The sequence below is a fragment of the Aedes aegypti genome, chromosome 2, assembly GCF_002204515.2.
Source record: "Aedes aegypti strain LVP_AGWG chromosome 2, AaegL5.0 Primary Assembly, whole genome shotgun sequence".
Classification (NCBI taxonomy): domain Eukaryota; kingdom Metazoa; phylum Arthropoda; class Insecta; order Diptera; family Culicidae; genus Aedes; species Aedes aegypti.
The window spans coordinates 335,949,922-335,962,506 of record NC_035108.1 but is presented as its reverse complement, the minus strand read 5'-3'; the positions used below and the strand labels follow the sequence as shown (position 1 = coordinate 335,962,506).

The 12,585-nt window shown below is 36.4% G+C and overlaps 1 protein-coding gene across 1 annotated transcript in view; it reads left to right on the top strand.

Moving 5' to 3' along the window:
• Positions 1-2,695: 2,695 nt before the first annotated feature.
• LOC5577181 overlaps positions 2,696-12,585 on the top strand; it is a 72,387-nt gene continuing 62,497 nt past the window's right edge. The window contains exon 1 of the mRNA XM_001663219.2: positions 2,696-3,394. Coding sequence (XP_001663269.2) covers positions 3,286-3,394 — 109 coding nt within the window. The 5' untranslated portion in view covers positions 2,696-3,285. The remainder of the gene's footprint in view (positions 3,395-12,585) is intronic.

The window sequence follows — 12,585 nt, the reverse complement described above, 5'->3', positions numbered from 1 at the left end:
GCCGACGAGTAGATGGCGGAAATCGATGTCCGACGCCATTTTGGAATCCAAGATAGCGACTTCCGGTTTGCGAAAATTTCTTCAAACCCATGCAATATGGGTATTTTTGGAACGGGACCAACGAGTAGATGGCGGAAATCAATGTCTGCCACCATTTTGAAAGATGGCGAAATCCGGTTTAAAGTGATTTTCACAAATCTTGGATTCCAAAATGGCGTCAGACATCGATTTCCGTCATCTACTCATCGGCCCCGTTCCAAAAATACCCATATTGCATGGGTTCAAAGTGATTTTTACAAACCGGAAGTCGCCATCTTGGATTCCAAAATGGCGTCGGACATCGATTTCCGCCATCTACTCGTCGGCCCCGTTCCAAATGTACCCATATTGCATGGGTTTGAAGCGCTTTTCACAAACCGGATGTCGCCATCTTGGATTCCAAAAGCGCTTTTCACAAACCGGATGTCGCCATCTTGGATTCCAAAATGGCGTCAAACATCGATTTCCGTCATCTACACATCGGCCCCGTTCCAAAAATACCCATATTGCATGGGTTCAAAGTGATTTTTACAAACCGGAAGTCGCCATCTTGGATTCCAAAATGGCGTCGGACATCGATTTCCGCCATCTACTCGTCGGCCCCGTTCCAAATGTACCCATATTGCATGGGTTTGAAGCGCTTTTCACAAACCGGATGTCGCCATCTTGGATTCCAAAAGCGCTTTTCACAAACCGGATGTCGCCATCTTGGATTCCAAAATGGCGTCAAACATCGATTTCCGTCATCTACACATCGGCCCCGTTCCAAAAATACCCATATTGCATGGGTTCAAAGTGATTTTCACAAACCGGAAGTCGCCATCTTGGATTCCAAAACGACACCGGACATAGATTTCCGTCATGTATTCATCGGCCCCGTTCCAAAAATACCCATATTGCATGGGTTTGAAACGCTTTTCACAAACCGGAAGTCGCCATCTTGAATTCCAAAACAACTACGGACATCGATATCCGACATCTATTCGTTGGTCTCGTTTTAAAAATACCCATGTTATAAGGTAAAAAGAGCCAAATTGTGTACTCTTTGAGCATGTTTTGCCAACACACTCCGTCAGCATTACTCTTTGCGTAATCGCTTACACTCTCTTTCCTACTGCGTGCCCTCATTGTGTTCGTGTTGTTACACTTTGCGCGCGTCTGTCTCCTCTTTGTGCAGTGGTTAAATTCTGCTCTTTGCGCGCATTGTGCGAGTTGATGCCAGCCCTGATTTAGAATGGTGATCGCTCGAAAGTTCTCACAATCTAACTTGTCGCCTTTCTTGTAGATGGGGTAGATTACCCCTTCCTTCCACTCCTCCGGTAGCTGTTCTGTTTCCCAGATTGTGCCTATCAGCCGGTGCAGACAAATGGCCAGCCTTTCCAGACCCATCGTTATGAGTTCAGCTCCGATACCATCCTTACCAGCAGCTTTATTGTTCTTGAGCTGGTGAATGGCATCCTTAACCTCCCTCAAAGTGGGGGCTGGTTGGTTTCCATCTTCCGCAGTACTGACGTCCTTCATTGCCTGTGCTCTCAGCACCATTCAGGTGCTCGTCGAAGTGCTGCTTCCACCTTTCGATCACCTCACGCTCATCCGTCAGAATGCTCCCATCCTTATCCCAGCACATCTCGGCTCGCGGCACGAAGCCGTTGCGGGATGCGTTGAGCTTCTGATAGAACCTACGCGTTTCCTGAGACCGGCACAGCTGTTTCATCTCCTCGCACTCCGTCTCCTCCAGGCGGCGTTTTTTCTCCCGAAAGAGGCGGGTCTGCTGTTGCCGTTTCCGTTTATAGCGTTCCACGTTTTGCCGTTTCCGTTTATAGCGTTCCACGTTTTGCCGGGTCCCTTGCTGCAGCATGACCGCTTGCGCTCTATTCTTCTCCTTCAAAACCTCCAGGCACTCCTCGTCGAACGAATCGTTCCGTCGACTCCGTCCTACGTACCCGACGTTGCTCTCAGCTGCATCGTTTCGGATGGCCGTGATTGGCCAATACATTTTTGAAGAAATGTACTCAGATTTCATGAATCATACTTTATTAAATCACTAATAGCCCGTACCGTACTACATCATCCCTTATGTTACTTATTACGTATGTAGATTCTAAGACATGTTCCACGAAAATCTTGAATGACTCAAAACATCCCATCCCCCTGTTGCATAACAATACAACAACAAAATCAAAGCAACATATTTCTCTGATTGCATTCGTATATCGTGTGGCAGATACGATGATACTCTATGTCCAGGAAAGTCAAGGAAATTATCATTACGAATGGAACCTGGACTGACCGGGAATCGAACCCAGACACCTTCAGCATGGTTTTGCTTTATAGCCGCTAACTCTAACCACTCGGCTAAGGAGAGACGTAAATTTAATTTACAAAATCTTTCGGAATCCTCAACATCCGTTTATTTTAGTAGGGTCTTAGATAATTGATTGTGAAGCTAAATAATAGGAATGGGGATCGGTTCGTGGGTTGATTGAAATGTGCTTTCTATATATGTTTCATCGAACTCGAGACGACTGCCTCCAACACCCCCCTCTGATAGGAATCCTTGCAACTCCCATGCACATGGTGCAGCACCAGCGCGTTGACAACCCCGCGAGCGGAAAGGAAAAGTGGTCCCGATCACGATCGCAAACTCGCTCGCGCTCGCAGTCACGCTGTCGGCGTCGGCGTCTTGGTTTGGCTATTGGTTAGCTTTGATCGCGTCGCGTGCGCCAGAGGAAAACCAACCACGAAGGCGTTCGGATGCGCGTGTTCCGCGTCGCTGTCGGAAACTGCTGCTAGGAGCCTGTGCAAATAAAAGTTCGTTCGGATCAAGATCAAGTTTGGTGACTTTTCCCTCGCGTGACAACCACGGAGAAGATTCGCGATCTTTGTGATGGAAAAATACCGGTGGTGGGTGAAAATTCGCGTGTGACAACTGTCGGTTTCAAAGGAAGGGGCGGGTTGTGAACAGGGCGGTTTAAATTGTGCATCTAATGTTCAACTTTGTATAATTCAAAGAAAATTAACGGTCTCCCAGCATGAAGAAAGTGCTCAAATGAAACGCAAACAAGACTTTCGGAAGTGAGTTCACCAAACAACAATCGACAGCAGCTGAATGGAATCGAAACAATATCACCCCGTGGGAAAAGTCGAAATCAAATAACGTAATTACGGTTGGTGGCCTTCCGAAATTGGGCAGAAGCTAAATAATTCGTTCAAAGCAGTGCTGGAAAATCTTCACCACCGAGAAAAATGAAGATATACAAACTGACCACGGGTTCGGCGCACAAGACAGCTGCTACCGGAATGGATCTATTTATACTTTTCGCAACGGCAGCGCTGCTTACTTTCACTGGAAACGGTACGTACCAATAGCCAATAACCCGCGAACAAGATTCGGAAACTGTAGTATAATGAGCGAGGTAATATGTGTATGAATTCTGGATGCAGTCGGTTACGAAAACAGCATGTGGGCCGAAATTGCGTAATTTGAACGGGAACAAAGTGAAAGTACGTAATTCGTTTAAGCTCGGTAGACAGGGGGGTAGTGTGTAGAAGGGGAAAGAAATATAGCAATTTTCTTGAGTGTAGGCTGTTATCACCTGTTTTGTTGTGACCGAGAGGATTTCTCGACCAGAAGAAAATAGCAAGCCTATAACAGTCACATATCCAACTGAGCTACAATATCTGGAGTTATTTATGATTTGTTATTATTTGTATAATTTACTTGATGAAGGCTATATTAAAATACTGCAGTTATGTTTAAGTTGATCTGTAGATAAACCCTTTTTAATGTTTTCGAACTCTATGAGCAGAATCTCAATAAAGAGATAGAGTACTTAGTACACTTTAAATTCACTTTAATCACTGATCTTTGACAAAGTTTGGATATTTTTTCTTCATACATGCAAAAATGGAAGATTTCTCCTAATGCTTCCAAAACTCAACTAATATTATTCCCACATAAACCAAAAGCTCTTTATTTGAAACTTTCAAGTAGACATGTTGTCACGATGAGAAGGGTTTCAATAAATTGGTCAGATGAAGTTAAGTATCTAGGGCTCATGCTGGATAAGAATTTAATTTTCAAAAATCACATCGAGGGCATTCAAGCCAAATGTAACAAATAAGTAAAATGTCTCTATCCACTTATTAATAGAAAATCAAAATTTTGTCTTAAGAACAAGCTTTTGATATTCAAACAAATTTTCAGGCCAGCCATGTTGTATGCTGTACCAATATGGACTAACTGTTGTAATATCAGGGAGAAAGCACTTTAGAGGATTGAAAATAAAATTTTGAAAATGATTCTGAAACTTCCTCCCTGGTATAGCACCAATGTGTTACATAGAATATCCAATGTTGAAACATTGGAACAAATGAAAGCGTTTTTTTTTCTCTTATAAGCAGGTGAAATCAACTCACCTGTAAAAAATCTGAACTGCTACGTCAAATGAAATGTTATATGTTGGTAACAAAATGTAAATAAAAACTTAAATTTGTTTTACCAAATTAAGATGATAGTGTTGTTTAACATAGAACATCAAGATATAAGAAATGAATGTAATAAAGAATTAAAAAAAATACATTTTTTTTTTCTGATCACACTAAGCAGCTGAAAAGAAATGTCAGCTCAAACGGGAGTCGAAATTTTAGAAAATTTCTGCTAGGCGAGAAATTACTTTAGAGATTCCTTTTCAGCAGCAAATAAGACTTTATCTGCAAAAAAAAACTTATATGACATGGTTCTTAAGAAAAATGTCAAACTCGGTGCAAAAAAAACGTATTTTCATTACTTTGGTCTTATTTTGCCGTAAACTCGAAAACAGCAGGACGTGGAATTTTGGCGTCATCTTATGTTAATAAATCTTCGAGCTGTTTAGTAGAATACCTATAAGTAGATGAAAAAACCGAATTTAGTACTATACCATTTAATTCCACTAGAGTTTGTATCCTTTGACAGATACGCGTATTTCGACCTCAACTGTAAGGCCGTCTTCAGTGTCGTGTACTAGACTCGACTTATGTTATAAAAATGAACAAATTTGCCGAACGTTCCAAGTCTCTAGAACGTCACAGTAAAAAGTAAGTTTGTGGCGCCACCTGTATGTGGAAGATATACGAACTATCCGTTTGTCAGTAGATGGTTCTCGTTGTTACAAAAAACTTTGCCAAATCCAGCTTTTTACGCTAACTATAAAACTGCGGGGGTGATTTAACTTTGATATTTATTTTTCTTACCTACCGATTTTATAGTTAAGTTTTAGTAGGCTATGCGTTTTGATTGTGGGAGGTCAAGAGTCAAAATCAAATTTGTATCAGCCTAAAAATAAAAATAAAATCACAGAGAACCTTTAATATAAATCAACATTACAAAATTAATATAAAGTGCAATATTATACAAAAAAATATATATCTGCATATAAAATGACTGGTGTTCATGCAATCGCGCATTTTTTGTTGGAATTGAGTCGTCCCTGATGTGCTGTTCATTTTCCTGAAAGGTTTGATGATGAATTTGAAGAAATATTTGTATTTTGTAATTGTTCCATTTTCTGTACATCCCCTAGACGATGCTTGTAAACTTAACAAAAGTCATAAGGCATAATAAATTTTATATAATATAACATGATGTAATACAACATAAAAGAATATAATATAATAAATTATAATACAACATACTATACATCCGGTAGAAATAAAGACCAACACTTGTTTAAAATTGTTGTTTTCTCGGGCCCCGAGCGTCATAGCTAATATGTGAATAGTGCGCTGTGTTTACAAAAATCGTAAGAATGCAGCGCCACACTAAAAAACTGATTTCAAAATGCGGCATGTTGAGCCGCGTCGCGAGTCTCACTGGCGCGATCCGGTTTGGTGGCGGTGCGACAATAATATAATTTAATATAATATAATATAATATAATATAATATAATATAATATAATATAATATAATATAATATAATATAATATAATATAATATAATATAATATAATATAATATAATATAATATAATATAATATAATATAATATAATATAATATAATATAATACAATACAATATAATACAATATAACATAATATAATATAATACAATATAACATATTGCTGTGTGCGTTTGAAATGCAAATATCAAATGCGGGAACACCAAATGCGGTAAGATTTTCCACCAGAAATGCGGTGTCAAATACAGATTCTTCATGCTAGGGCGGCGGTGATTTCTATAATAGTTGCTATGTGTCTTTTGATTGTTTTGTGTTACCGCATTCGGAGGACATTTGGTCAAGGTTTGCAATTCAAATGCAAACAGCAATAATATAATATAACATAATATAATACAATATAATACCGCAATAAAACATTATATAATCTGTAAAAGTAAAAACGTAATTAGTTAGTTTGTAAAGATGCCTCATCCAAATGGATAGCCAAAACAACATATTATTCTCCACTGATGCATGCCTACATGTACCTGCGAGGAAACAGTTTAGATCATGTGTGATGGTGATAAAAAAAATGCGTTGCAATCTCATTTGGAGGCAGTATAAGGTCAGCTAGAACACCTAATATAATTTAACATAATAAACTATTATAAAATATAATATGATGTAATATAATATAAAAACTATAATACAATTAATCCCATTGATCCGCATACGATGAAGATTTGATGAACAACCTTGAAGTAGCTGTGGTAGGAAGTTAACATTAATGAATCTCTTCAGTGGCATGTAACATAATTATGTATGAAGGTAGTCACCATCCTAGCTTGGAACTTGTTCTGCATGCGGTTCCTCTTAACAGTACAGTCAATTTTCATTATCAATCTGAATTCAACATACCATTGTATGAAGGGCTGAAATGGGGTGTGGCGGACCCGTAAGCAGAGACACTTACGTGAAACCCGCGGAAATAGAGAATCTCCTTCCAATAATATGATCCAACGGAAAGCATAATGAAATTTACAAACCTGTCAAGTTATCCACGGGATGATTTGTCCCAGAATCGTTGAATAAAAGATGATTAATATTCAATACATAGTAACATATTGTTCCAACAAGCCTGAAAAAAAAATACAATGACAATGTTAATACTAAATGTTTACGACGGCTTCCTGCAATTATATATTGTTGATATATCCTGAAAAAAAAAACTCCGCCAATGATTGTCATTCTCACATATAATTATGACGTGCAAGAACAATAAAATTGAGTAAAGTTCGAACTCAGTTTTGATAATATAATATAATATAATATAATATAATATAATATAATATAATATAATATAATATAATATAATATAATATAATATAATATAATATAATATAATATAATATAATATAGTATAATATAATATAATATAATATAACATAATATAATATAATACAATATAACATAATACAATATAATATAATATAATATTTAATAATTTCAGTTTTATTGAAAATGCTGAAAGAACGAAACTACCCGTGTAGTAGCTAATCTGCTATCAGCATTTGTTCAGAATCCTTACATCCTTACCATAGCCAAATAAAACCTCGTGCTCTGTATTAAAAATTTATCAAACGTTCACATATAAAACTAAGGCCGTTCGAAAGAAAAAAATAATATAATACTGCTTTTCCCAGCAAACCTAATAAGAATATCTAGTATGTGTGCCTATTATATAGAAGAAAGTGAGAACATATCGAGTTGTGCTCTACAATGAAGCGACTGCGATGAAAAATCGCCTATACGTTGTATCAATTTGCACTATGTGACTGTCGCTCAGCTCAACCAAAGCTACAAGATACAAAATGGAAGGAACAACAATTTGGTTGTTAACCGCGTATCAGAATGCTTAGATAATAAATATTGGTCATGTAGAAAAAATATAAAAAAACATTACGATACAAACAAATTAATTGCATGTGAAACGCTGTACATCTGCATATTAGGGTGACGTATCCCAAGCAACCAAAAGTTCCGATAAAAAGGCATATTTTGGCTTAAGCAGCTCCCTTTTTAAGTAATTAACCGAACTTCAGTTCACATAAAGTTTAATTAAATGCTTAAATGGAATGATATTTACCATAAAGTCGAGAAAAAGTTTGATTCGATCTTGTTCTGAACTTTCTAGTTGTTTATAAGTGTATGAGTTACTTTCTGAAGAATCAAGTTCTGTTAGTATCTGTTGTGTTCTCTCAATCAGCAATATAGTTCAATTGGAACTCAAAATCTACTAGAAGTGAACTTTTGAGTTCACTGCTTAAGTAAAATCCGAACTATTGGTTGCTTAGGATATAATTTGGACATGCATATAATTTGGACAGGCTAGTCGTTCTATGCTTATTTCCAATGAGATGGTGGAGTATACATGTACGGGAAATCATGTATTGTATTGTTAATACACTATGCTACTTATTAATGATGACCATTTTCATAACAATCACAAATTGGCTTCAAAAACATAAAAATTGTAAATTGTATCTACAGAACATCTGTGAAACCTACAAATGCAAGAGGATGTGCATTTCAAGAACATACATTAAATGCAATAATAGCGCTCAGAATTAGCATTCACAAAAAGTTTGAAAGTGGAAACATGATTAAATATGTCTAAAATTTAAGCAAAGTTCATCTAAAATCTTAACATGAGTATATATGGCATAAATCAGGGGTATATTAGGTGTCCGAAATGTATGTCAGACAGGCTGCCAAAAAACGCTAATTTGGAAGCTAATACTACAGTTTGTAAGCTTTTTCTCTCCAGAAATTCAAGGTACAATGGGACATTAAGCATATAAGCACCATTGCCTAATAAAATATTTGTATTTAATGCAGTTAATCGATCGTCGTTTCCAGACATATCCTTAGCCTGTCCAAAATACATAATTTACCCTATCATTCATAATTTTATTCTAGAGTGTACCGACCTAACATGACCTCGAGCGTTACTGTCGTGATTAGAATCGTGACGTCATACTCGCTTTGTTTAGCCGCCCGACATGCACATTACAAGGAAAAAAAAGACCTACACACGCAAAACGACATGGAAAAAATATATACATGTATTCGTGTATTGCCTATAATACATAGTCGTCAAGATTCGATGCCGCACACCATCTTACTTCACCAGCATTGGGCGACATCAGGCAATTATCGCTAACCGTTAATTCTCACCGACAGAAAAAAAAAAAGTTTGAAATTATCTCTGCTTACTCTTCGCAGCAATAGCAATGGCTAGCAAAAAAAACAACACAAAAACATAAAGGATATGATTAAAATACTATTATAATAATAATAAAAGCAAACATCGTGCAATCTTTCGTGGTTAAATTAATTGGAAATCGAATCCCTTTTGACGTTAACTACGTCTTACGGCAATATACTGGGTGTCAATTGAAAATCTAAAATTTTGCGACCGTCACGAAATTATGAAAGATTTTGAACGCTAATAACGCAGTCATTTATCGATAGATTTTAAAAAATTTCTTTTGAATCGCTCAATGCTTGCAATGATCACACATATGGACTTTCATTGACATATACAGCCACGCAACATGGAAACAGTCAACTTGCCCTTCCATCACTTCAATTACCGAAAAAGTTATCACTCTCAACTATTTATGTTTGAATCAGAATACTTACATCTAAGTCTCAACCCACGCATTCTCCAAAACAGATCATTAGGAACAATCTCACCGGTTTTGAAGCTGCATTTCTTCAATAAGTAGCCATCAGTAACTTAGTTTTTCCATCAGCTATACGCGGCTCTTTCTGTTTCTGCTTTTCACACACACTACAGCATTAAATCACTAGAGGGAGATAGCATGCTGCTACCGCCCACTGTCACTTCAGTTTTCTTCCACTGCCTTCCATTTTTCTTTCACTTCCCACATAAATTTAATTTACATTTTCCTCCACATTCTTACTTGAAACTGCTAAATATATTATGAAATTCATTCGTCAATCCCTTGTACGTCCGTTCTCACCATCCATTCCTATAATAAGATGCAATTCAAACACTGAACCACAGAACATTATGGAGCAAAAGATGTACGCGTGCTCTTCATGAAATCACAACACTGACACTGACTTTTGTGTCATTTTTTTCTTGCACCTTAATAACGTTTGTAACTTTGTTTTTTTATAGCAGTTATGATTTTCATTAGGGGTCATGCACAAATTACGTCACGCTCCAAGGGAGGGGAGGGGGTCAAGCCAAGCATGACAAGCCTTACAAATCTTTGAAGGACTCATACAAAAAACGTGACAAAGGGGGGGGAGGGGGTCGAAAAAGTCGAAATTTAGCGTGACATAGTTTGTGAACCATCCCTTTCCTTGAAACCGTTATGGGGACTATGAACCTGGAAAAAATGATCGACTATCTCGATGCAAGAGAAATTTATTGCCAGAAATTGTCAAGAAAATCATTTTTCCTTGATCGCAGTTGCATAGGTTGAGAAAAAAAAATGTCATTTCAAATAGAACTCACTGTAGAAAATTTCTTGAGCAATTGCGCCAAAGAAATGTTTACTTTTCTTGAGCTGAACTGCATACTAAGCTTCAGAAAAAAAAAATAAAAATTCATCATTTACGTTTACAAATATCATTGACAGACTACTTAACTGTAATTTAAAAAAATAGCAGCTGAGTTCTGAGCTATTTTAAACTATTGGTGTAAATACGAGGTGTAGGTGTAGGATGTAGGGGGTTCGCGGACCACCGATTGGGAAGCATAGCCTTAGCCAATAACGTTGCAGTTGCAAAATTAGTAATGCTGTTTTTTTTTTTCACTGAACATGCACAGGTAAGTTTAGGGCTCTGTATCTCAGTAATGTTGAATGGGCTAAAATTTGAATGATAATGTACAAATTACCTAACATTTGTCTGTGGTCATTCTATCGCAGGCATTTTTCCAAAACAGTTTCAGATGGTTGTTGAAAAAACAAAATTAAGTAATCAACTGATATTTTTATTTATTTTTCTACTTACAGGTAGTGGTTAGTTGACAGGTTTGCTTGCAAAATTATTCACTTTCATATGTTACGGAAATTTTCTGATAAAAAAAGCAACAATTAATATATTTTGAAAATCAAAGAATCATATAAACATTGCTTAATTTTTTTTGTTTTTAAACAACTATATGAAATTTGTTTAAAAATGATTTCAACTAAGTGGAATCGTTGCAAACAAAATTTCAGGTTATTCGAAGATTGTCCTTGTCCTTAAACATTAGTCCTTAAACTATTTGCGAAACTGGATTTCTATAAAAAATCTATCCCAATATCGTTCGAAATTCGTAATTGGAAGTAATTTTCGTTTCGTAATATTCAAGATTAATTTTAAACTATAAATCAGTGCACATTGGTCCCAAAGCCATATCTAGGAAGACAAAAACGATTGCGCCTAAACCGTCAATTTTAGATACATGGTGTCTTCGGCAAAGTTTCTCCATATTTCTCAGACATTTTTTTCAGAGATGTGAAATTAGGGTAGCCCATACGGTTTACGAGATCAGCACATAAAGTTTTTTGCTGACGCATTTAGGACTACACAATGTTCTACAATGTTTTAAAACAACCGGTTTGGAGCAACTTTGCCGAAGAACCCAAATTTCTATCTCTTATGGTTCGCGAGTTATGATTTTTTTTAACAAAAAAGTTAGGGTGGTACTGAAAAATCAGTTTTTTCTTGATAACTTTTCATACGATAATTTCTCGCAAAAACTTTGTTCCGAGAACTTTTAGAACTTTTGATTGCGCAACTTTTTGCCGAAGAAACTACTGTTCCATCTCTTATGGTTACAGAGTTATAAGAATTTTTCTTCGAAAAAATAGTTGTTTTCAAATGCCGATATCTCCAAAAGGCGCAAACGGATTTTCAATCTTTTGTCGGCATTAGAAAGATTATCTCTTTCTCTGGTTATGATGAAAAAACTGTGAGGACGTTTTTTGTTTGAAAAGATTGACAAAATTTTGAAAATAATATGTTTCTTAACCGAAAATTGTCCATAACTTGAAAAATATTCGAGATAGCTCTTTGGTGCCTTCAGCAAAAATGTGCAAAATTGAGAGTTCTGAAAGTACTTCATACAAAGCATTCATAAAAAATCAACCCTTTAAGATATATTCACCATAAACCGAATTTTATATGGTAAAGAAAGCGAAAAAAGAGATATTTGCTGGAACAATCGAAATAACTGTATGTAAAGTCAAAGATTGAAAATCCGTTTGCGCCTTTCGGAGATATCGGCATTTGAAATCAACCATTTTTTCGAATAAACTTTTCGATAACTCTGTAATCATAAGAGATAGAACATTAGTTTCTTCGGCAAAAAGTTGCGCAATCAAAAGTTCTAAAAGTGCTCGGAACAAAGATTTTGCGAGAAATTATCGTATGAAAAGTTATCAAGAAAAAACTGATTTTTCAGTACCACCCTAACTTTTTTGTTAAAAAAAATCATAACTCGCGAACCATAAAAGATAGAAATTTGGGTTCTTCGGCAAAGTTGCTCCAAATCGATTGTTCTAAAACATTGTAGAACATTGTGTAGTCCTAAATGCGTCAGC